The 26,167-nt window shown below is 40.4% G+C and overlaps 2 protein-coding genes across 5 annotated transcripts in view; one reads left to right on the top strand and one right to left on the bottom strand.

The window, feature by feature from the left end:
• Positions 1–10,144, bottom strand: part of pkd1l3 (polycystic kidney disease 1-like 3) — a 15,290-nt gene extending 5,146 nt beyond the window's left edge. The window contains exons 1-15 of the mRNA XM_058783022.1: positions 10,090–10,144; positions 7,690–7,933; positions 6,066–6,212; positions 5,779–5,891; positions 5,264–5,326; positions 4,617–4,754; positions 4,386–4,489; positions 4,188–4,305; positions 3,636–3,764; positions 3,198–3,417; positions 2,883–3,064; positions 2,564–2,794; positions 1,513–1,614; positions 1,235–1,413; positions 411–545 (exon numbers count right to left, since the gene is read on the bottom strand). Coding sequence (XP_058639005.1) covers positions 411–545; positions 1,235–1,413; positions 1,513–1,614; positions 2,564–2,794; positions 2,883–3,064; positions 3,198–3,417; positions 3,636–3,764; positions 4,188–4,305; positions 4,386–4,489; positions 4,617–4,754; positions 5,264–5,326; positions 5,779–5,891; positions 6,066–6,212; positions 7,690–7,846 — 2,018 coding nt within the window. The 5' untranslated portion in view covers positions 7,847–7,933; positions 10,090–10,144. The remainder of the gene's footprint in view (positions 1–410; positions 546–1,234; positions 1,414–1,512; positions 1,615–2,563; positions 2,795–2,882; positions 3,065–3,197; positions 3,418–3,635; positions 3,765–4,187; positions 4,306–4,385; positions 4,490–4,616; positions 4,755–5,263; positions 5,327–5,778; positions 5,892–6,065; positions 6,213–7,689; positions 7,934–10,089) is intronic.
• dhodh (dihydroorotate dehydrogenase) lies at positions 8,735–26,167 on the top strand. Of its 4 annotated transcripts, none has more exons than XR_009272184.1 (9): positions 8,735–8,840; positions 9,434–9,646; positions 13,151–13,350; positions 23,394–23,476; positions 23,734–23,921; positions 24,962–25,075; positions 25,162–25,328; positions 25,456–25,615; positions 25,702–26,167. XR_009272184.1 is itself a non-coding variant. In XM_058783023.1 (9 exons), exons 1-9 carry the CDS (start codon positions 8,823–8,825, stop codon positions 25,781–25,783), a joined length of 1,212 nt encoding a protein of 403 aa, XP_058639006.1. In that variant the 5' UTR covers positions 8,735–8,822; the 3' UTR covers positions 25,784–26,162. The 4 variants fall into 4 exon arrangements, 2 of the variants coding, with proteins under 2 accessions (XP_058639006.1, XP_058639008.1); XR_009272185.1 differs by having other exon boundaries at positions 25,162–25,315; positions 25,449–25,615; positions 25,702–26,166; XM_058783023.1 differs by having other exon boundaries at positions 25,162–25,315; positions 25,702–26,162.

Below are 26,167 nucleotides of genomic sequence, written 5' to 3'. Positions count from 1 at the left end.
AAGGCTTATAGAGAATGTTGTACTGAATCTAGTGCTGATATTATTTTCATAAAACAGTCCAATAAACAATCAAAATGATCTAAATCTAAATGAAGCCAAACAATAATATCAATTATTATTCTTGACCTAATGTCCAGAGTGTACTGAGCAATAAGATAAAGACTGGCTACTTTGAAGAAGTTGAAATGATAGAGTACTTTTAATTTGATTCATTCGATTTGCTGGTCACTACATCATTCCCATTCTTCCAATAATGCTATTTCATAATTTTGATGACCTTATTATAAATCTGTAACGTGGAAAATAGTATAAAACTGAATGAGCGGGTTCAGACTTGTAGTGCAGCGTAGTGCAGGTATAGCTTTAATAATTAGATGTAGTTTCTAAAGAATGTAAGTTAAAGTTTTTACCCAAAGCTTGCAACTTCATTCATGTTAGCTGAGTTGAAGGTCCTCTTGCATATTTCACCTCTCAGCCAGGTGGAGCACAGAAAGTGTGTGACCTCCTGCATCTGTAAATCCTGCACCATGATTCTGTCCAAGTACCTGATGGAACATTTTGTGATGTGAGACATATGCAACCTAATTCATTCATACGCAGACTACTTTCACCCATCACTTCATAGTTTAGGGGTGTCCAGTCCTCCTCCTGGACGGACAGCGTTATGCAACCTACCCAAACACACTTGCTTAGATGTTGCTAATAATGTTAAAGACTTTGATTAGGATTGACGCTAAAGACTGACAGGACTGGGCACCTCTGCCATAGATTAAGGAAGAATTTTGAAAGTGAAATCAGCATTTAGACCTTCTTTAATGAAATAAGAAATCATTTTTTGATCAACAGCTAGTCTTATATGATCAGATAAAGGATAAGCAGAGCTTTCAAGAGCTATAACGTGTCACAAACTCTGATGGTTTGGCCTTTAATTCAAAGTATCATTGTAGCTTCAATAGATTTCAAGTTTCAACACAAAAAAAAAAAAAAAAAAAACATACTCTTCTAGATGTAAATGTGTTTATTTATTATGGACTTATTTATTTTTATTTAAATGCAAATTCTTATTGTGTTTTATTTATGTACATGTTGGTGAATTTAATTCTTAAGATTAAATGAAATACAAAAGGAATAGTCAACAACACAAAATACACATTTTTAAAGTGTACTCTGTTTCTCCCTTGCTATGCAAAAAATACGAAAAAGCATGCAAAAGCCGGGACAAGTAGACTCCTACCAGTCAGGGCTTCCACCTGAGTTGTCATGCGATATGTCAATGCTCTGCAGTTCTCCAAGAGAGAAGGGCATACTGAGCAGGAACACATCCACCCCTCCTCTCTCAAACACTGGCTTCTCAGGGTCAGACAAATTGTAATGTTCACTTTGCCCCTCTTTGAATTGGAAGGTCATCATAACCTAACAAAGACAAAGACTTGAATTAAGCACCTTCTAAACATATCAAAGTTGAGAAACATAGGCAAGTGAGAACAAGCACATAGACACAGTGTGTATCACCTTCGCAGTGGTGCCAGCCCCTCTTCTGTGGCCTGTTTGCACATTCACAAGGTAGTTGTACATGGCACATGGATGGTTGTCCTCCAACAGAGTCATCTTACGCTGTGGACACAGGCATTTTACCACATTACAGGCATATTAATCAAGGATCTTGGTGTACGAATGGCAATGGATGCAGTTGAATCAGTTTAGCATTGAAATTCTCTTATGTGTTGACATATTTACATAAAATCATACATTTATTTAAAAGTGGTGTCTTGTCTCCTAGATTTTGAAACTGACTGATGACATTAAGACACAGTAAACAAACATCTGTAACTTTGATGCACAAACCAAAGCAACCACTTTTAATAACATTTCTCAATTTCCTACTATATAGTGCTCTACGACTCTTTGTAGTTCAATTAAACTGAAACCAATATCCTGAAACCTTTTGCCTGTAGATGATTTTACCATCTAGTCTAATTGATTCTAGTTCGTATTCAAGGATGATTTTGACATACGTAAAGCATTCTGGTTTAAGTTAAAGATTAGGTGACTGAAGAGACTTGTCTTCACAAGATCAACTGACCATTATATTTCACTTGGAAATGCACTTCAGTGACTGTTTTAAATAAAAGGGGAATGTGATTTTACTTGTTAGTTCAATTAGGAAAAAGAAATATCTTCATATTCTGGGGCCAGATTCAAAACATTTTTAAGAATAGTATTCTCAACAACCATTTTCTTATTATTTTTTATTTACAAAAATACTGAATGTGCTTATCTTTTTCTGAAGATAACATACACATTTTTAAATAATTGCTCTTAAGATTGTGACAGTCTTAGGGACTTTCTTAACATTTAAGAAGCAACTTTTTAAAGAAGATATATATTTTTTTAAATCTGGCCCCTTATGTCCAAAAATTGCTTCATCACTCTTAGAATTTAACTGGGATTTTGTCAGCTGTTTTCTCGTCCATTAGGTGAAAACTGTAAGATTGGTCATAGCACCTCTTTCCTTAACAAACCACATGAGTGTGTTAGGAGAGTAAATGTAAGTATACTGTACCGTTCTGAGAGCTTTGCGGTCTGCATACCAGGCCCACATTACAACCACCAGGAAGAGCGCAAAGAAGCAGCTGAGTAAAACCACCACTATATAGTTCTCATTTACTGTGGCAAACAAAGCTGCCGTCTGGGACAAATCAACTTGGTTGGGCATCACGAAGAAGGAGCTCCCAAAGAACGTTGTGTGGTTGCACAAACAGTGAGTTAGGTTTGGCATTGTATTGTGACCAACCTTTGGATTGACATGATATCATAAGCATCATGAAAAGACTGTATATTAAATGTACATTATTAAATGAGCACCTATTATGGAGTCTTACCATGCAGCCCTCTCTACTCCAGGCTTCAATGTTGGTGTCCCAAAACAGGCACTTGGTTACAAAAACAGACATTTTAAAGGTCAGCCTCTCGCCTGAGGAGTAATCAGTTGGTAATACCGCCACTTTCCAGGCCCCCTTAATTCCCTTCGTCATTTCAGGGGTGATCAGCCAGCGATAACTGTCTGTTGCACAAAAAACACAGGGGAAAGGTTAATCTCATGATGATTTAGTCATTATCTCTTACTAACAGTAGCAACAGTCTTTGAATAATACATGTGAACTTTTCATTTTATTCATTTATTTTCAAAACTTTACCTTTGTAGGTTACATTAGCGCTTTGATTCAAATAGGTGGCATTTGCCTCCTCTGGTGGGTGCAAAGTAAACCTGAGAGTTACGTTTCGATTTGGAATTGCTGTAACAACCACAGTCACATTCACGTCTGAGATGTTGAATGTTGAGGTGAGAGTAAACCCTGGTTTCCAGGCTATATCTACAACTTCAGGCTCAGAGGCTTGAGGCCGAGGCAGATATATCTGTAAAAAGAGAATCATCAGTAGCAAATCATTTTAAAGCACTTATCACACTGCTTATTGTTTCTGAGCAGCTTTCCAGAGAACAGTGCCTTACAAATCTCATAGAGCAAGTCAAATGCTTCTGTGTTCAATGTTCACATATTTGAAATTGATGAAGTGAGCTCAATATTGTTCTCTAACTTATGTGTAACAAAATGAGTTCAGTTATTTGTTTTCACCTCAATATTCTCTGGAAGATTTGCGAATTTGATTGAAGAGTTTCCATTCTGCAAAGACAAGCTACAAGTTGCTCCAGTGATGCTTTCGTTGGACTTGGTTTCCAATGGATTCTCTTTAAACTGGAAGAGCTGTAATAATGAAGTTTTTATATGCTTCAAAGCATGATCATGATTGTGAAGTGATTGTAATGGTCTGAAATGATTGTCTATATATGACAGAGGAGGGATTCAAATAATCAGACTGCTTGAACAGGTCAGCAAAACAAAAAACAAAAACATCATTTTAGAGGCAAAGCAAGTTACAGGAATGATTATGATTTTTTTTTTTTTTTGTCTCTTTTGGAATAATGTGCACAGGTGAATCAAGCACAATAAGAACATAAATATGTTAATATATTAAGAAAGTAATTGGAATTAATTTACTTTTACATCAACTACTGTAAAAAAAAATATTCATATTTACATTCTGTAAATGTATAATATATAATATAAATAAATATGTAGCTGATTTTATGACTTGGGTATAAAATCAGGACTTTGATGTTAGCAAACCTGCACATTGATAGTCCCAGATGGCAGCTGTCCAGTCATTGCAGTAAGAGATGGAAGTTGGCAATGTATTCCATCTACTGAGCCAATGATTTTTCCGCCCAGGGTGCCTGAATTTTGGCTATGGAGACACAGCTATATATTAAATATGAACCATTGCATATGATAACGTAGGCCAGTAATCATTCAACTAATATTGACCTTGTGACATAAATAGTGCCTGTTGGAAGTTCCTTGACAATGTTACTGTTATCAGCCAGAGTTTTTCCGTAAATGAGGCCTGCAAGAGTGATGAGTTCCTCAAGCTGTTCAAAAAAAAAAAAAAGAAATATTAACAGTTGAAAAGCTATAACAATGTAAATCATATGTCTAGAGAGACATAATCAGCCTCAAAATCATTTTATCCATTGATAACTTGCCAACTTGACTTACATCATCCATGTTGTCAGATTCACACTCTTGTGAGTACAAAAGCATGGCTGCAGTGCTGTTCATAATTTCAACAAGCTGGATTGCATTCACTGTGGTACTACTTAGGAGGTGATCATATATGCTTTGCAGGTATTTGATCTATCCGATAAAGAAACATTTACATATCAATGTGTTATGCTGAAAATAAATGGAATTATAAATTAAATATTGTGGTTTAAAGATTATGAAGCAATGAGAATGTTATCATTGGTGTTATGCAGGGATCAACAAGGATGGCATGTTTGCCCAGGACCAGTGTTAGTTTCAGGCCAGCTAAATGAACTGGTCTTTGCCCTATTGGGCCAATGCTGGGTTGTCACTACATTTACTTTTGTTGATTATGTACATGTATTAATGCCTGGCAGACTTGCTGGCTTGCACAAATGAGGATATTGAAAATTAAAAGCTTGGTAAATATTTTTTAAAAATGTATGTTTAATGAAAAATATTTCTGTACTATTATTGGACATTTTACAGGCTGTTACAAATCTGATATGCTAGACCAACAGAAAAAAAATAAATAAATACTTGAGCCTGATTATTAATTACTATATACAATAAAGTAATGTATTAATAATTAATTTTGTATAATATAATGCATGAATCACCTTATTGTCCTTTGTTAGTACGTCTGTTGTTGTCTCCAAATCCTTCAACATTGTTTTGGCATTCTGCAAGATTGACAAGAAGGGTTCAAATTATCATGAGTTCATGAATTGTTGTTGAGATTATAATTTACTCTGTATGTCAACTATCTTGTAAATATGTGGATAACTTGGGCCTACGTCCATTTTTTTTTTTTTTTTAATTGAATGATATTCACACAGTGTTTGATTATAGGCGATTATAGTAATATCAAGTAGTTAACTTCTTTACAGTTGTAAAACTAAATGAAAGACATTCATCATGGTATATAACGAGCCATTTTAAGCAAGCTCACAGATGCCAAGTGGTCTTGTATATCACTAATTTCTACAATGAAACTGATCTTTGTTCTTTTAGTTTTTTCATACCTTTATCCCAAACTCTACATTTCCTTTTACCCTTTATTTTCTGAGGCCTGCTCTCAAAAAACTGAAATAAAACATAGGACTATATTCTTTTACTGAATAACCTCACCAACCTTCAAAAGTTCAGCAGTATTTCCTATACTGCTTTCCAGTGACGCCAATGTGTCAGGAAGACTTCTGCGGCTCCTTTTGTTTGCTTCACTTGATGTCAGATGTGTATTTAAAACTGTAATAAAGCATAACTACGACATTACATTCTGTTACGTATTTAAAAGAAAAAATGTAGCAAGCAATCTCATTTCTATGCTGTCCAGTTATTCTGATTCACATCATCAAACAGTGTTGTTTTATGTTATGTTTGTGTTGAGGAGAGGAGAGGAGAGGTGATTTGCTTCTGTACCTCGCGTGCAGAGGGAGCTAAAGCTCATGCTGCAGTCGGGTGTGGTCACCAGCTGAAATGGGTCTTTGACCATATAGGTGCAAGCTAAGTGATCTTTACTGACACTGCCATCATTTTTAACAGGGGGATACGAGACCGGTTCAAATCCTGTAAACACACCCAAACATATAAAAACTTTCTATGGATGATATAGTGTCATTTATTTCATTGCCATAAACTCTTAAGGGAAAAATTCTAGCACAAATAAGGTTCTTTAGTGGCTCTTTACATCTCCTAAAGATCAGCAAAGAATATTTGTATAGAGATCTTGTGTTGTATTACTACATGGTTCTTTGGAGATTAAAGATATTTTTGAGATTACATAATAGGTTCTTCGGTCACACTTTATATTAGGTGGCCTTAACTACTATGTACTTACATCAAAAAAAAAGTACAATGTACGTATTGTGTTCATACTGTATTGCAAAACACTTTTGCTGCTAATGAGGTGGGATATCCCTTCTGAAAAATAACAATAGAACCCTGCCCAAAACACAATAGAAAATGTAATGGTTTTAATGGGAATTGTATTGGTTTTAATGGAAACTATAATGGTGTCTACTGGTATGTGATGGATTCTATTGGTGGTGATGTTAAATCCTATTGGAAAAATGCCCAAAACACACTACAAAAAGGAATTTTGTAATGGTTTTACTGGATAAAGCTAATGGTTTATAATGGTATTTTAATTGAAACCATTGGAATGTCTGTGATGGTTTATATTGGGCTTCTATTGTTTGTTTGTTTTTTAGCAGGGATGGGTAAGGTTAGGGACAGGTTTGGTGGTATGGGTAGTTTTAAGGGTGGGTTAAGGTGTAAGGGATGGGTCAACAGAAATTAATTACAGATGTAATTACATATAGGTATTTTTAAAAATATAAGTACAATGTAAAAACATGTATGTACACAATAAGTGCATTGTACCAAATTATTAATTTAAATGTAAGTACATAGTAGATAAAGCCACCTAATATAAAGTGGGACCGGTTCTTCAAATAAACACATTGACTTCTATGTTTTCATATAGCATCAGGCAATATTGGTAACTGAACCTTTATTTTTAGGCAAAGCAGTATGTTATGAACAGCATGATACCTGCTAAAATACTGCACTAATATCAGTTTACCCTGCCTAATCAAATTAATTCCAGTCATTGGAATACTAAACTTGGTCACACTTTAGTTTGGTTCTTACTATTAATTAACTATTAACTACTACTTTTGCCTCAATAAACTCATAATTTGCTGCATATTTATATTTATTAAAGTAGCTGTTAAGTTTAGGGGTATTGATGTAAATTATGGCCATGCAGAATAAGTGCTTTATAAGTAATAAACAGCCAATATGCTAGTAATAGTCATGCTAATAAGCAACTAGTTAATAGTGAGAATTGGTCCCTAAAACTAAAGTGCAACCCAAAAGTCAAATCAAAAGTTTTAATGAGACAAGATGTAGCTTGTTACATTTAACTTACACCATCTATCAGCCCTTTCTATTTTAGGCACAGGGTTGACTTTCCTTGTTATATAGTAAGGGCAAAGAAGTATAGACGATCTACAGGCAGAAAACTGAGAACTTTACTCACGACTGATGGACTTTTTATGCATCAACTCCCGACTGACCCACCACGGTCCAGTTTCTGTGAACTGGGTTTGTACGAGCTCCTTAATCTCAACATTCAAGTCCCTCAGAAGATGTCCCCCTTGTTTTTCACAGCTCTCATGGGCTTCAGCCCATGGCATGGATTGCTGAACAAACTCATACGATATTCCCCTCAGAATTCTCCTGCCATAATCTTCTTTCTTGTGTCCATTTTCTTCTGATTCATCCTTACAAGTTGTAAGTGGCATCAAAAAAATTGAAATCCAACAATAAACAAGCACTAGCTTTGAGAAAGCCATGACTGATAATAGGTGAAAAGCAACCTTCAGTCTAGGAATGTTTGTGTGGACTAAAAAACAGGGAGCCTACGTACATCTTAGGCAAATCTGAAATCTCACTTTGTGAAAACAGTGAATGTGAACTAACTTCATTAGGGAAATGGGAGCAGGCACTCAAATACATGCAAAATCTGACTTTAAACCAAGACTCTCCATTCCAAAAGCCTCCAAAACATTGCTATCCATCATCACAGATTTGTGAAATAAAGACATTTTGATTTTAAGTCACACTATCCTGTGCAGTGATTATGGAAAACTAGTTATTTGTAATTCTCTGTATTACTAATTACTTAACACTGTATAATAGAAAAATAAGGAAAAGCACACTGTAAACGTATAGGCTACTTTGGCAGTACTGATGGTAATTCCATGGAATTTTGATATATTTTGTAGAACAGTAGCTGTATATATAAAAAAAAGTTATGGAAGTCTGGTCCTAAGACATTAAACGTTTTCATACTTAGAAAAATATATAATTTTAGTACTAAATATACTAAGTAATAAAATATTTTATTGAAATATTATATTCGTATGCCTACACGTCTCTCTTTTACCCAGTGCAACATAAACTGTGCTTAAAATGGTCAAAATTAACATTGTTGAATGTTACAGTAACTCCACTCAATTAACTGTTCATATCATACATTTAGCTGTGTTATAAAACAAATATCTCAAAACTAATTTCGCTGTCAGGGGCGCGCCTCTACTTCATTCTCGCGAGATTTCATTCAGGAAGTGAACAGCGAACACGTTGTTTGGATGGCGTTGTACAACACTCATGGCGGGACGACTGAAGGTGAATAAGCGATGTATCGCTGTTCTTAGATAAAGTTTTGGGTTCTTTTTTAAAAGTCTCGCCAGATCAAGCAGAGCATGCATTTACAGATAAATAAGTGGCACTTTTTGTTGTTTTGCGTCTCACGTTGAATCAGCTCCTGGTTTTCCCAGTTCGTGTGAATATAAAATCACAGTAAACCCTCTGTAATCTCCTGAAATCAGAAGATACTATGTTTATTTGATTGCTATGGTAACTTTAAATGCATTACACTTTAAGAAAAAAGTGTGACATTAGGGTGACATTCAGTACTATGGTATTACAGTGCATTATACCACCACTGATCCATAGTGTTGACCTAGGACTTTTTGTAAAGGTTTTATAGTGGTAAGACTGTTTGTTTTCAAGTCTTGTTTTAGTGGATACTTACATAGCCTGTGATATATGCAAATTTCAGAACTAAAGGCAAAATCTTTGATGAGACTACATAATCAGTTTTGAGTTTTAGTGCACGTTTGGGGTCGTTTGTTTTAAAATGGGGCACTATCTTTTTTGATGATAGAGAAAAAATTGTGGTCCCTTCTTGCTTAAGTATCTTCTCTTGATCTTTGCAGAAACAAGCGAAAGATGCCTTAAAGATCATAGGATGTGGCAGTGCCCTGTTCCTGGGATACCTCACAGCCTCCGGAGATGAGCGTTTCTATGCCAGCTCTCTCATGCCTGTGCTGCAGAGGTTTGTGGGAGCAGAGACGGCTCATGTCATGGCTGTTCGGGTGATTGGTCTTGGACTTGTGCCTTACAACAACTACAAGGACCCAGCCTCACTGGTCAGTGTGTTAACCATTTGTGATAAATTGCAATATGGATCCTTTTCACAGATTGATGATGCATTTCCATAGTTTTTAGTTCAGTTTAATTGTTTTAGATTTTCATTTTTACATTTTAAAGGATATAGTCCACCCAAAAGTGAAAATTCTGTCATTAAAGGGATAGTTCACCGAAAAATGAAAATTTTATATTTATCTCCTTGCCCCCAGGGCATCCAAGATGCAGGTGACTTTGTTTCTTCAGTAGAACACAAACGAAGATTTTTAACTCAAACCGTTGCAGTCTGTTAGTTAATGGTACCAATGGCTTTGAAAGGAAAAAAAAACATACACAGACAAAACCAAATTAAACCCTGCGGCTCGTGACGATACATTGAGGTCTTTAGACATGAAACAATTGGTCTGTGCAAGAAACTGAACAGTATTTATATAGTTTTTTTTACCTCTGATCCGCCGCCCAGTCCAGCTGTCCTGAGTGCGTTCACACAACAGCCAGCGCGTGACACGTCATCTTCTTCTTGCTTTACGGCAGATCGCAAACTTCTAAGTGCATTACTGCCACCTATCTCTCAAATGGACCATTGACACTCCTAATTGAGATTGTAGATAGAGTGTCAATGATCCATATGAGAGATAGGTGGCGGTAATGCACTCATAAGTCTGCGATCTGCTGTAAAGCAAGAAGACTCATTTTTACAAACCCCTCCTTTGCGTGATGCTAATCTGAGGTGATTGGTCCGATTGGTCTCATTTTCATTTCATCTTGTCTGTAATGCCTGATAAAGCAGCGTTTGTGAGCGCAGTGCTGATTTGTGTACAGCGTTACCAGGAAACCGCTATTTTTAATGCTCCAAAAGCGGCACCTAGTGGCAAAGAATGAATTTGCATTGTCATTCAGACCAATGCGAAAAGACCAACAAGTGGGCAGGCAGTATGCTAATGTTTCATGTTGACGTCAACATGAAATGGCTTGGGATTCGTTTTAAAAATTACTCAATGGTTTAGAGTCGACTCTTTCTTTTGAGAGACAATAACTTTATACACGGTGCACTTTCAGATTTAAAACTTTGCAGGATGTTTTCATTCCTTAGAGCTGTGTTACACACTGCATGAAAGGTAATTTTCAAAAATCCATAATAGGGGCACTTTAAGATATTTTTGATGAAAACCGAGAGCTTTCTGACCCTGCATAGACAGCAATGCAACTGAAATGTTCCCAGACCCAGAAAGGTAGTAAGGACATCCGTAAAATAGTCGAAAAAAATAACGTCTTTATTCAACAATTCTTTTCATAAAATCACATCTTCCTCCATTATCAAGGGTACCTCTGCACTTAAACAACGCATGCGCATGATGCTGCTGACGTAGAACATGCATGCGCTAAGCCTTCTTCACGTGCAGGAACGTATGTAAGTAACGGCGCCTTAGGGTTACGCGAAGGAGAATAATTGTTGAATAAAGTATTTTCGCTGAACAACTGATGTCACATGGACTATTTTATCTATGTCCTTGCTACGTTTCTGGGTCTGGGAACTAGAGGTCGACCGATAGTGGATTTTACCGATACCGATAGCTAGGTTGGACCACACTGGCCGATACCGATTAAACAACCGATAGTTTTCAAAATGGATACTTAAAGAAAGCTAGTGCTTTACTATTTAAAAAACAAAAAAACAAAAAAAAAACAGTAACCGTACTGAACCATACATTGTAAATGAATAAAAATATTAATATTATTTACTATATTGATCATTAAAGTTATTTCATAGTTTGCTAATGTTAAAACAAGAAACTTTAAAATTTTAAAAATGTAGCCTATTAGTAGCTAATAGTGAATGTTGAAATGAACACTCTAACAAGGAACAATACTTCTACAGTTTTCATTAATGCTACGAATGGACTCTTATTGTTAAGTATTACCATTTAATTTCAACAATTATGCTTAAAGATGGCCATCTTTAAATATCTACACAAGCCATAGCATTAAAATGACATACATATGGATATTGTATGTGTACTCACACACTTCATATGCATCTATTTTTTAACACTTGATGATTATCTAATAAAAAAAATAAAAAAAAAATGTTAGTCACACACTAGCGCACACAAAAGCGCAGTGCTGCGTCTAGGAGAACTCAGAGGTATCATATACACACACACACACATACACCATTGCGTTCAATTCAAGTGGCGGTCTAAAACAATTTATTTAATCCCCAAATGGACATAAGTTTGCTTCAAGAATGAACAATGTGGCATAAATGAGTATGAAGTTCGGTGTTTAAAAAAACAGAGCACGCGGAAAGAGAAATCGTGATCTATTACAGCTCTCTATATGAAGCATACAGACTTTATTAGAGCCACAGAAAGACAAACGTTTTGCTGAAAAATGCACAATACATAATTTATAGCCTAGAGTGAAGTCATTATGTACATTCACAATGATTTGGGACAAATATAATGTAATTTAATAGAAAACTATGTGAATGGCGCTCTGTTCCGCGGCAGGATTTTCTGTCAGCTGTATTTAAATGCGAGTCTGGAGTTTCCCGCTCTGTGCAGCGCGCAGTGTCACGTGTCAAAATAAACAACACGTGCTGTCAGTGATTTCCGCCTCTAGAGGCCGCTCTCGTACTGTATAATGCCAGCGGACCCTTCTCAGCCACTCCAGCAATGGTTGCAAACCGGAAAACTATCGGCATGGATTTTTGCCAATAACTGAAATGTTCCCAGTACCGATTAATCGGCACCGATAGTTGATTGTCGCAACTATCGGTGCCGATTAATCTGCAAAACCGATTAATCGGTACTGGGAACATTTCAGTTACATTGCTGTATATGGGAGGGTCAGAGAGCTCTCGGATTTAATCAAAAATATCTTAATTTGTGTTCCGAAGATGAACAAAGGTCTTACAGGTTTGGAATGACATGAAGGTGAGTAAATAATGACAATTTTAATTTTTGGGTGAACTAACCCTTTAATGTACATTTATAACACTACACGTTGTGCTTTCTCACCTTGGCATGAAATTATAGAAAATGAGTTAATGCTGTTGCGTAAGTGTTTCTGATACAAAGGATGGGGCAGTGATGGCAAATTTGACACCTTTCTTTCTTTTTGCCAATGTAATCAATCTCTTCATATTTTTTTCCTCTTTTGTACAGTCATGTACAGTCATACATTTTTTTTTTTCTTCTTAAATTTACCTCCAAGTCTAGGCTTTGTGCTGGCCAGTCATGTTCTTTAGAATGTCACCATGTACTGTAAGATTTGCCAGTAAGCATTAAGATTTATTTTTGCTGTAATTACAGAGTGATTGTCCACATACTTTGCTATGTAGTGTATGAGCATTACATTGGCCACTCTAGATATTGGTATAGGTAATTGGAAAAACCTGTATTGGTTTATCACTATTAGTTGGTCGGGACATTGTTTCAAGTGTTTTCTTTATTTCAAGGGAAATTTAAAGTAAAATTTATTTTCACATTTATTTCCATCAGGAAGTGCATGTGATGGGTCGAAAGTTTCAGAACCCAGTTGGGTTAGCAGCAGGCTTTGACAAGCACGGTGAGGCAGTGGATGGCCTCTATAGACTGGGCTTTGGTTTCGTGGAGGTGGGAACTGTAACCCCAAAGGCGCAGGATGGCAACCCAAAGCCACGTGTGTTTAGACTGGAGTCAGACCAAGCCGTCATTAACAGGTATGGCTACATTTCTTCTACAAAGACAGTTTTTGAATTTCTGATGTCTGTTTTTACCCTTTATAATTTAAAGCAGAGTTTTCCAACCTTTGTCTTGGGTATCTTTGTGTTGTCCATAGCCACCTCAGTAAGATTCACATTGCCCCTCAGCATAAATGAGTACACCCCTCTCAGAATTAATCAATTATTCTTTACTTAGAAGACATTAGGATTATTTGGAGATTTAATATTCAAGCAAGTCCGCTTGATCAATTATCAAAGAAGCATTTCATAATTATTCAGGAAAATGAGATTTTATCAAAGTGCTAAAATGTTGTTTAAAATATAAGTACATCCACCTGAAGCTTGCATAATAAAACTAATACATTTTTATTTTAAATTTATATTTTGTATAATATTATTTCTTTATTTAAACAGAAACAATTTGGTGTAAGTTAAAGGCAATTTTTGACCAAGAGATAAATAAGTAATTTCTTCTCAATTAAAGGTGTTACATAACCCACTGAATTCTCAGATGTAATGCTGACAATAATGGAACCAGCTGAGAGAGAACGTCTCGGTTACGTATGTAACCCTCGTTCCCTGAAGAAGGGAACGGAGACGTCACGTCGGATGACCGACGAATTGGGATCTTGCCAGAGAGACCAATCCACTTAGAGTGTAACTAAACGAGCCAATGGACATTGGCATGCGATCATTGCATCCAGCTGCCGCTGATCACAGCGTGAGTATAAGAGGCAGCGGGTGCACCGTGACATTCATGCTTTCGTTGAGGAGCCGAGCCGGTGACCCGGCCGCTCAGCGGTGGTACAGCGACTGTGGCGACGGGACGTGACGTCTCCGTTCCCTTCTTCAGGGAACAAGGGTTACATACGTAACCGAGACGTTCCCTTTCAGTCGGTCACTCCGAGTCACGTCGGATGACCGACGAATTGGGATCCCTACCAAAACGCCACAGGAGCTGCCCCTTCCAGTGCCCTGTGTAGGCCTCCTGATCCTTCCTATAAGGCAGACGATAGGACTGGGCTCTACACAGAGAAGGTCAACTACTGTTGTTCCTTGGACAACCCAGACAGTAGGACTTGGATAACACTGGGAAGCGTGCCCTTCCATTTGGAAGAGGCACACTGCGGAGTCATCTCCTCCCCGAGGGGGTTAAGTGGCATTTAGACATGTGAAGTAACCCCGTAGGTCAGTATTGCACATGGAAGTCTCTGAGATGGCACAGGCTGCATCATTAGAGATGGCAGAACATGGTCTGCCAGGGGAAACACGGCTCTAATAAGCATACCGTGGAATACACATATGGGATCCCGGCAGGGTCTCTCATATGGGCACTAGCCTCACATCAGATTTCAAGAATTCATTGGCTGAAAGGCCTGGCGCCGGACGCTCCGCCACATCCGGAAGCCGGAGTGCTGGAGGACTCGACAGGGTTTGCCTGGTTAAGGAACTCTCTGGAGAATTAGGCGAAAGAACGCCGCAAGCCGACTCTGAGCCGGGCCTCTCAGTGCCACTACCCGTTTGAGGTGAGAACACAGGAGGAAACCGGTTCAACACGTAGGCTATAAAACCTAGCGAACGTGTTAGGAGCCCAACCCGCAGCTCTACAGATGACTGCTAGCGAGGCACCACGAGCCAGCGCCCAGGATGATGCGACACCCCTAGTGGAGTGAGCACGCAACCTGAGTGGGCAGGGCACACCTTGTGCTCCATAGGCCAAGGTGATGGCATCCACTATCCAGTGGGCCATCCTCTGCTTGGAGACAGCCTTCCCCTTCTGCTGTCCTCCGTAACAGACAAAGAGCTGTTCTGAGGTCCTGAAGCTCTGAGTTCTATCTACATACTGTCGCAGTGCGCGTACAGGACAGAGCAAAGCTAGGGCTGGGTCTGCCTCCTCCAGGGGCAGCGCTTGCAGGTTCACTACCTGGTCCCTGAAGGGAGTGGTAGGAACCTTGGGCACATAGCCGGGCCGGGCCCTCAGTGTTACACTGGAGTCAGCCGGCCCAAACTCAAGGCACGATTCGTCGACCGAAAATGCCTGCAGGTCCCCGACCCTCTTGATCGAGGCCAACGCAGTCAGGAGTAGGGTTTTCATAGAGAGAAACTTCAACTCGACTGACTGCAAAGGCTCGAAGGGGGCAGTTTGTAGGGCTCTTAGCACCAATGCCAAATCCCAAGAGGGTAGGGAGGGAGGCCTAGGAGGGTTTAACCTTCTGGCCCCCCTTAGAAACCTGACAACCAGATCGTGCTTCCCCACCGACCTCCCCTCTACGGGGTCGTGGTGAGCGGAAATAGCAGCAACATAAACCTTAAGGGTGGAGGGGGACAGCCTACGCTCCAACCCTTGTTGCAAAAAGGAAAGCATGGCTCTGATCGAACATCTCCGGGGGTCCTCATGGTGAGAGGAACACCATTCGACGAACAGGTTCCACTTCAGCGCATAGGCCCATCTTGTGGACGGTGCTCGTGCTGAAGCGATAGTGAGAGCTACCTCCTGGGGCAGATCACCTAGAACCTCCGTGTCCCGTCCAGGGACCACACATGGAGTTTCCACAAGTCTGGACGCGGGTGCCAGAGGGTGCCCCGTCTCTGAGAAAGCAGATCCTTCCTCAGAGGAATCGGCCAGGGAGGGGCTGTCGCGAGGAGCATGAGTTCCGGGAACCAGGTCCTGTTGGGCCAATAACTGTTGGGCCTTGCCACTAACAAGACCTGCTCCTCGTCCTCCCTGATCTTGCACAGTGTCTGTGCTAGCAGGCTCACTGAGGGGGAACGCATATTTGCGCAGGCCCTGGGGCCAGCTGTGTGCCAGTGCGTCCGTGCCGAGAGTTGCCTCGGACAAGGAGTAGAACCACTGGCAGTGGGTGGTTTCTGGAGATGCAAACAGGTCTACCTGAGCAACTCCGAACCGACTCCAAATCAGCTGGACCGCCTGGGGATGGAGTCTCCACTCCCCAGGGAGTGCCGCTCGAGACAGCTCGTCGGCCGCCTGATTGAACACTCCTGGGATGTGGATGGCACGAAGGGACCTCAGATGCTTCTGACTCCAGTGGAGGAGGTGGCGGGTGAGTTGCGACGTGCGACGGGAGCATAAACCGCCTTGCCGGTTGATATACGCAACGGTCGCAGTGTTGTCCGTACGGACCAGAATGACCTTGCCCCGAAGGCGCCCTCTGAGGCGGCTCAAGGCAAGGCGTACTGCCAGCAACTCGAGGCAATTGATATGCCAACGCAGTTGGGAACCCGTCCACACCCCTTACACTGCATGCCCGTTGTACGTGGCTCCCCAGCCAGTGGCCGAGGCATCTGTGAATACGACAGCATGCCTGGATACCTGCTCCAAGGGCACTTCTGCCCGGAGGAACGAGGGATCTGTTCACGGGCTGAAGGTTTTGCGGCAGGCCGGTGTAATCTGAACCCGGTGAGTACTGCGTTTCCACGCCCACCTCGGGACTCGGCCATGAAGCCAGTGCTGAAGCGGTCTCATATGGAGCAGACCTAGCGGAACTATCGCCGCAGCTGCAGCCATATGCCCCAGGAGCCTCTGAAAGAGTTTCAATGGGACCGACGTCCTGCCTGATAAAGTCTTGAGGTAGTTCAGCACTGACTGAGCACGTTCCTGGGTGAGGCGTGCTGTCTGGTTGACCGAATCCAACTCCATGCCGAGAAAAGAGATCCTCTGCGTTGGCACGAGTTTGCTCTTTTCCCAGTTGACCCGAAGACCCAACTGGCTGAGGTGCCTGAGCACCAGGTCCCTGTGTGCGCACAACTGCTCTCGAGACTATGCAAGTATGAGCCAGTCGTCGAGGTAGTTGAGGATGCGCACACCCCGTTCTCTCAGGGGAACAAGGGCCGCCTCTGTGACTTTGGTGAAGACGCGAGGCGAAAGGGACAGCCCGAAGGGCTGGAGGGACCGGCTCTATCGCGTCCTTCGCCAGCAGGACTGCAATTTCCGCACGCAAGACAGGGGCATCGACGGCCTTGACTGAAGTGAACCGGATGCCCCCGAACTTGGGGGGACGCCGGGCGAACTGAATCGCGTAGCCGAGTCTGATGGTCCGCAGGAGCCACCGAGACGGACTGGGGAGCGCTAGCCAGGCTCCGAGAGACCGTACCAGCGGGACCAACGGGGCCACCGACATACCCGCAAACAGCGAGGTGGAACACAGGGACCCGGCCCGGAGCCTGTGACGGTGGGGGGCGGGGTCTGGGTGTGCAGTTTAACACTCACCTGATTCCTCCTCGTGAGGGAGGAAACACAGGAACCCTGCTTGAGGCTTGTGACAGCCTGGCGTGTGACGACTTGAAGCGGGGACTCGAGTGCTACCACCCTTACCTGGTTCCACGAATGGGCAGGAGGGGTGCTCTTGGGCAACTCACTGCTGCCTGCTGGCGAGAGAGGAGAAGGGAAGTGATCCCGTGATGCACGGTTCACCACTCTCCTCCTCTTGAGACCCAGAGATTGAGAAAACCGCTCTTTTATTGATGTTTTGGGAACAAAAACAAAAGATTCTCCACCCGGCCCTCCTCCGGGGGAGGGAGTGGTGCGGTCACCATCTCCCGACAAGCAGTCTCCACCATCTCTGGGTCACCCGTCTCAGGGCCTCTTGCACTTGCGCTTGCTGCCAGGTTTGGCGGGGGCCTGGATGGGCTGGGCGTCCTGCCTGCGACCGGCTCCACGACGCTGCCTGGTGGAAGGCTGCTGCGGGAGCGGGGGCAGCCGAAGGGGGGCGCCCACGGCGACGAGCAGGCTGAGGGGCTGCAGCCGGAGTGGAAGCAGCAGGTTTCCTCCGGCACATGATGTGTTTGATCGCCTCAGTCTGCTTCTGGGCTGACGGGAACTGTTGGGCAAAGCTCTCGACAGCGTCGCCGAAAAGGCCGGTCTGCGACACGGGAGCATTCAGGAACTGTACCTTCTCCTGCTCCTTCATGTCAGCAAGACACAGCCAGAGATGGCGCTCCTGGACCACTAACGTGGACATCGCACGACCCAGAGACTGTGCGGTCACCTTCGTCGCTCGAAGCGCGAGATCCGTCGCAGCACGCAGCTCATGTAGAACCGCCAGGTCATGACCACCCTCGTGCAGGTCTTTCAGGGCTTTGGCCTGGTGGACCTGCAGTAACGCTATGGCGTGAAGGGCAGAAGCCGCCTCCCCACAGGCTCTAAGCACTGCCAGTTAGACCTGACGAATACTTACAGGCCCGCGAGGGGAGACACGGGTCACCCCGCAGAGAGGTAGTGGCTGTTGGACATAGTTGCATGGCCACAGACCGCTCCACCGAGGGGATGCCCGCATACCCCAAAGCGGCCCCACCATCGAGGGTGGTGAGAGCGGAGGAGCCACAAGATTTGTTTCGGGTAGTAAAAGGTGCCTTCCACGATCTTGTAAGCTCCTCATGCACTTCCAGAAAGAATTGCACCAGAGGGGGGCGCTGAGAACCAACGGCAACCCCACCGGCTGCGGAGCACCTGAGGGGTGAGGAACTCCTCTTGGGGAAGCCCTCACCGTAATCCTCAAATCACCTCTGACTCCACCGGATCCAGCGCCGCCCCGGGAACGAACACTGGATCGCGGCAGAGGGACTCCGCCATGATTGACACAGCGGAGTCTATTATGCAACTCCGAGATGGTCATGTCCCCACAAGAAGAACATGAACCATCCAAGAAAGCTTCCTCAGCGTTCTGAATGCCCAGACACGTGAGGCAGCGATCGTGACCGTCCTGAGGCGCCAGGAAACGACCACACCCAGAAACGCACAGGTGATAAGACATCTTTAAAAAGACGCGATCACCCGTGTTACTCTTTTAGAGAAATTGCTCTTTCAGAGAAATGCTCTTTTAGTGCTGAAGCACGCAGGGGAGCTGGCCACCGCACACTCCTAGTGTGGCTGTCAGCAAAGACAAACTTTTTCTCCCGCCGACGTGACCACCGCTGCTGCGCCGTAACGCCCGCACTCGCTCGCAGAACACTCTCTGGAAGGGAAGAGCAGTAGCTTCACCACTACTGCTCGGCTCCGAAGTGAAAGGAAGAATTAATGCGGTGCACCCGCTGCCTCTTATACTCACGCTGTGATCAGCGGCAGCTGGATGCAATGATCGCATGCCAATGTCTATTGGCTCATTTAGTTACACTCGAAGTGGATTGGTCTCTCTGGCGAGATCCCAATTCGTCGGTCATCCGACGTGACTCGGAGTGACCGACTGAAAGGGAACTGTGAGGAGACTTATTTCTTTGAATAAAAGTAACACAGAAATAATAATAAAAAAATTAAAAGATTTGTGACGAGATCCCTAAAGTGATCAGGGCCCGTATTCATGAAAAATCTTAGTGCTAAGAGTTGCTCCTAGCAAACAAAACTAAATTTGTTTATTCACATTTGTTTATTATATTTATAACAAAATTCTTAGAAATGTGGGTGTTTCCTCTTAAAATTAAAGAAAAGATCATAGTAAAGAAAAAAGTAATTCAGAAAGCATCTTAACCCTTAAAAGAGGTCTTAAGATCCAAAATTGTTAGGAGTACAGACGAGGACTTTTAAGAGGCTTAAGAGTTTCTTTAGCAGTGGAGAAAGTGGACGAAACATGAAGAGGGAGAAGAAATGTGTTGCACACAATGCATGACAGTGAGTTAATAAGACGCTACATATTAGATCGTGCAGGAATCATGTTTGTGACTGATCTTATTAGAGACACACTAACATCTCCGACACCGCACAAAAATGCCATGGCGCCAGAAATGGACGTAATCACTACATTAACATATTTGGAAACTGGAAAAATGCAACTATGCAGCAGCGATGATTTGGGTCTGTTACAGCACTTTCAGAACCTTATTGTGTCGCTGTTCATTTCCTATAAAATATGTTAAGCATGACAGCATGGTGAATAAAGAATAAAGAAAATATACATATATAATGTGTGTGTGTGTGTGTGTGAGAGAGAGAGACAGAGTACGGTAAAACAGGAAAAATTACGCCTGTAATTTCAAAGCTTAAAATAAACCCTACTCTTAAAAGCACTCTTTTATTTCCTTGGACAACTAACCAATCACAGTCTTCAAAAGACTGTGTCATAGCTAGCAATGGGGTCAGCCCCGACTCCTCACTAAGATTAAAGTTTTTGTCTTTTCTTCGCTCAGAGTTGCTCTCAGATTGGTCCTGAATCACTTTTAAGCTAAGACTCCTAGGCTTAGTTCACACTGCAGGTCTTAATGCTCAGATCGGATTTTTTGCTGAAATCTGAATTTTTTGCGCTGTTGTTCACATTGTCATTTACTGCCATCAGTCTCATGTGTGAACCGTATATGGCCCTGAAGTGACCCGCATGCGCAGAAGAAGACGTGACGTCAGATGCAGCGCACTGTGTTTGTGGAAATAAAAATGGAAGCTGCTTGTGTTTAGCAATTTTTATGTTAATGTGCAATCAGAGCCTAAATAACGAAGTGATAAGAAGAAGAATATGAAGAAGAATATTAAGAAGAAGGAGAGCACGATTTCCTCCAGCGCAGAATTGTGACGTCTGTCGCATTTCAATGAAGTAAAAATCGTATGAAATGCAACATGGCCGTTCAGACTGAAGTCGCATTGCAAAACATCGGATATGTATCTGATTTAGGACCACATATGAAAGTGGCCTGGGCCTGATTTGAAAAAATCGGATTTGTGCTATTCAGACTGTCATAAGAAAATCAGATATGGGTCACATTTGGGCAAAAAGTCGGATTTGGGTCACTTTAGCCTGCAGTGTGAACCTAGTCCTAGTTAGAAATTTTTAAGCTAAATTAGGAGCTCTCTAAAAGGATTCTTAGAATCTTTAAGAATACGGGCCCAGACCTTCCTTTTAAGCTTTTTGAGCAACAAAGACCAGGACATTTAAGGTAGTCATCCTCCAGGAGTTAAACAGGACAGATATGACAGTTTGTCATGAACTAGTACACTCAATGCCAAGAAGGGTCAGAGTTGTATATTTTATATGCTACTATTATGTACTTTATGCTAGTATAAAGTTATGGAGGACTGAGTCCTAGAATATGACACATTATGACAATTTAATCTAGGATGTACTAATTTCTTTGACACTTAATTTGAACGAACATTGACTAATCTACTTATTTTTCATATGTGACCCTGGACCACAAAACCTGTCATAAGTGTCAATTTTCAAAATTGAGATTTATACATCATCTGAAAGCTGAATAAATAAGTATAAATAATAAATAATATTTGGCCGAGATACAACTATTTGAAAATCTGGAATCTGAGGGTGCATAAAAAAAAAAATACTGAAAAAAATCTTCTTTAAAGTTGTCTAAATAAAGTCCTTAGCAATGCATATTACTAATCAAAAATTACTAAGTTTTGATATGTTTATGGTAGGAAGTTTACAAAATATCTTCATGGAACATGATCTTCACTTAATATCCTAATGATTTTTGGCATAAAAGAAAAAAAACAAATTTTGACCAATACAATGTATTTTTGGCTATTGCTACAAACATACCCCAGCGACTTAAGACTGGTTTTGTGGTCCAGGGTCACATTTATGAATGATATTTTCTCTATATGTTTAAAAAAAAAAAAAAAACAATTTTGCCATCTTTCCATGAATTGTCTTGCTGATCATTAAGAAAAAAGTATTTTGTATTTGTTCAGGGGGGGTGTACTCATTTATGCCGAGTACTGTACTATATTCTGTGAAGAGTATAATCCATGATTTATAGAATTATTATAGAACCCAACACTTTGCTCTTTTCTTTTCTTTTCTTTTCTTTTGTCTTAAAAGGAGCTAAACATTTCAACTATTAAAATATACTATATAAAAAAAAAAACCTGCTAAATTTGCTGTTATCAATTATCAGAAAGTACCAATACAGCTTAAGTTGTCTCACACTGCTTAAGTTGTCTTGTTGAGTCAAGTTTTTTTTTTTTGAGTAAGATGGCATTAGCATCTCTGTCACACAAACAGTGTTTATTTTCACCATGGAGAATATGCAAATGAGGTGCAGACTAGCCAGCTTCTCCTGCAGAAAGCTTCCAGTTCAGCATTCAGTCATGCACTTTGCTTCAGTATAGCTTTAGTATAGCTGTGATCAGTCCAGTGAATACAGGTTTATGTTTTTAAACTTATTATATGTTTTTAAATATTTCTGAAACTTCAATACACACTGATACATGTGCTTTTTCATTAATACTCAGTGAAAGTGAATTTTCTTCCAAATGGAAAATATTTGAAAAAGTATATTGAATACGCTTGAAATTAATCTGAATTTCTGGCTGGACAAGGTTTTCTATTTTATAAGTGAATAATGAAAAGAATGTCTTTGGTCTGTTAAATTTGCTGACGTTAACTTTAAACAATAAAAAAATATATATAATTGATATCAGTCGCACACCAATATCGTCAGCCAGTGTTCGTACAGATTCTTCACGGGCATTCAAACAAGGGTGGAGTCCCTCCGGATGGAGTAAATGAGTGGCATTTGTCCATGTTGCAGGTTTTGAATGCCAAATGCTGCTTGCCATTTGAAAGTTGAAATTAGGACTTTCTCTTTCAAGCTTGTGATTTGAACAACCCTAACCTACCTATTAAACTGTAGCATCACTGCTGTTTATGCTACAGACGTGAATGATGGCTTCAGTTGTGGTATTTTTTTAAAACAATTGTAAAAAGACCCATAGACTTAAACTCAAGGTGGGGTCTTTTGACTTTTTTCAAAAAGCAACTGCCTAGAAAACTAGTAAAATTTGGTGAACCATCCAGAAAAAACTTAGTGACTCTTCAGAAAATGTAATTATCTTTTTTTTTTTTTCAGTGATGCTGTCAGATGGAAATTACTTTTTTTTTTTTTTTTTCACATGATTATCAAACTCCAGTGTCATGGAATTTACTTGATACTGCAGTGAATACCATCTGCCATCCTGGTGTGACCACAAACCATGGTAGTAACATGGTACTTTTGTAAATGTCAAATACTTTTGTATAGTGCAAATATTTCATCAATAATTTATGTATTATACCTTTAGCGTGGTTTGTGTATTTCAGATATGGGTTCAATAGTTGTGGCCTTTCTGCACTGCAAGAAAGGTTGAAAGCCAGAAAGAATATCCAGTCAGAACTAACAAAAGGTAAATAATAAACACAATTTCCTAATTTTAGTTGTATTTACTTTGAAGGCAGCAGGTTTATGTGGGGAACTGGGGATTTATTTATTTTTTATTTTTTCCTCAAGACTGTGAACATATCTTTACATAACATAATTTCCCTTAATGCCTTGAAAATAACAAAGACATTCAGTACTTTTTCCTACTTATTTGAATACATCTGTTCAGCTGTGCCAGGAAAAGTCCTACTGCCCTGTAACAGTATACATTTCCAATATCAGCAGGTAAACCTCTTGGCATCAATCTGGGGAAGAACAAGCTTTCTACAGATGCGGTGTCAGATTATGTGGAGGGAGTGCAGACAATGGGCCCTCTCGCTGACTACCTAGTAGTTAATGTTAGCAGCCCCAACACTCCTGGCCTTAGAGACCTACAGGGCAAGGGAGAACTGCGCCACCTTCTGGACAAGGTAGTTCATCATTTCAGTGATGAAGGCATATATAAAGTAGGGATGGGCAATACCACACTTTTTAAATTCAATACAGACACAGAACTGATACGTTTTCAATACTGATTATTTCTTAAACGGGTATGTGATTTTTCAAAATAATATTCAAAAACAAACAAACAAAAAAATAATTACATGTAAAGACAAATCACATTTACATGACACATACTAGCCATTGATATACATAAACAAATATGGGCACAATTAAATAAAAAATCTCTACCAATAGGTGTAAAATGAATCTTGTATTTTACAGAAATCTAGTGATTTAATAGTAATATATTTTAATAAAAGTAATATTTTAATATAAATATGAATAAAAAAAAAACGTGTCAAATCATCGGATCTTGCTGTATGTTTTTCTACAGGTGAAAAGTAGCATCACACCAAACTTTCCTTTTCCTTTCTGCCATTCTGTCCATCTCTCTCAGTACAATATTTACATGTGACAATTAACCACAAGAATCTCTTTCTATTCATACATTATACCATGATGGTATATGAAATAATCTGCTATAATATAATAAAAAAAATTCTCAAATGGTGTTTCAAACTAATTTTATTTTGTAAGAATACATTGTTACTTCTCAGTGACCATCAATGAAGAAAGATACCAATAATGGTGGGCATCTGTGAAAGCTAACCAGCCAAACTGTGGCATGGTCTCAAAGTTCACAACATATAAAATCATAGCAGTAACAGAGTAAAAAAGAAGTGATATGAAAAGGAATTGCTGATTAAAGTGTTTAGTATATTTATATACAGCTGTTCAATTAGTCCTCTATCATTTCCATGATATCACTGTACTACAGTAAGTCTAGATTTTGTATAAAAGTGAAAGCTTTTGCTTCAAAACAAGTGAAATCTGTTTTGTCAGATACAGGTTGAATCTTGCCTTAAAACAAATGAATGACCAAAATGAATTATTACGTTGTCTTAAGTGTTATTCAGCTTTGTATTTTCTTTTTCCACTCTATCATTTGGTGCTGGTGGTTATTCAGGTGCTTAAAGAGCGGGATTGCTTGCGGAGTGAGAACCGACCGCCTGTGCTGGTGAAGATTGCGCCAGATCTTTCGACACAGGACAAGCAAGACATTGCTGAGGTCATCATGGAGGTCAGTCTTCACAGACTAAACAGATTACATGAAAATTTTGTGCCCAATTCATTTAGAAGATAGGAAAGATTTTGTGTGTTTTTCAGGTTGGTGTTGATGGTTTGATGGTTTCCAACACCACAGTTTCCAGGCCAGACACCCTAAAAGACCTAAATAAACATGAAATAGGGGGCCTCAGTGGTCAACCTCTGAAAGAGCTGTCCACTCAAACAGTGCGAGAGATGTACACATTGACACAAGGTACCCTTAAATGGTAACAGGCCAAAGCCTTATTTTTGTCTTTTACACATTTAATTTGTATTTGGAATTTGAAATGATAGATTGAAATGTCCAAAGTGGATTTGGTTAATAAGGAAATAAGCTTTTGTGTGAGTTTGTAGGGAAGTTACCCATTGTTGGAGTTGGTGGAGTGGCCAGCGGACAGGATGCCCTAGATAAGATTCGTGCAGGAGCTTCTCTTGTCCAGCTCTACACGGCTCTAGTATACCAGGGTCCGCCTGTAGTCAGAAAGATCAAAAGAGAACTTGATGATCTACTAAAGTGAGTATACCAATGTTTTGCTTTCCATTTTTTTTCTAGGTATTAAGAAACAAAGGTATTAAACACATTTTTGTTTCCTTTTTTAGAGCACAAGGTTTTACATGTGTAGCAGAGGCAGTAGGTGCTGATCATAGAGCAACAGAGAAAACTGCAAAACTGCAGACCTAAAAGGAAGGCTCACACACCAGATGTGATGTGTTGTCAGAGAGTTTGGCTGCTCATAATGCATTCTGGATTTACTGTTGCACATTGGTCTCATTCCATATTTTCTTTTAAGCATAATTTTGGAGTCATTTATTTACAAGATTGGAACCTCTTATATAAAAATGTATTGTGGTTTAGGCATGCTCTGGTGACATGACTCATGCCTTGCTGGTGTTGTAAATGAATTCTAGGTAATGTAAAAATGCAAACATGAGTGGCTAACATATCTGATATTTTATGCCTCTGAGTTAAAGAAATATGTGAATTTGAATAAATGTTGTGCACTGCTTAAGATTTGTATATAAAATGTAAACTAATCACAGTGGTAATGCATTTGATTTCATTACA

This window comes from Onychostoma macrolepis, chromosome 07 (genome assembly GCF_012432095.1).
Source record: "Onychostoma macrolepis isolate SWU-2019 chromosome 07, ASM1243209v1, whole genome shotgun sequence".
In the NCBI taxonomy this organism is placed as follows: Eukaryota; Metazoa; Chordata; class Actinopteri; order Cypriniformes; family Cyprinidae; genus Onychostoma; species Onychostoma macrolepis.
The sequence above is the reverse complement of the archived record's forward strand: the minus strand, read 5'-3'. Positions and strand labels throughout refer to the sequence as shown.

Coding starts and splice junctions, on each gene's coding strand:
- dhodh (XM_058783023.1), top strand. Junction 13,351..23,393: donor GACCAAGCCGTCATTAACAG/GTATGGCTACAT, acceptor TGTGTATTTCAG/ATATGGGTTCAATAGTTGTG. Junction 23,477..23,733: donor CCAGTCAGAACTAACAAAAG/GTAAATAATAAA, acceptor TTCCAATATCAG/CAGGTAAACCTCTTGGCATC.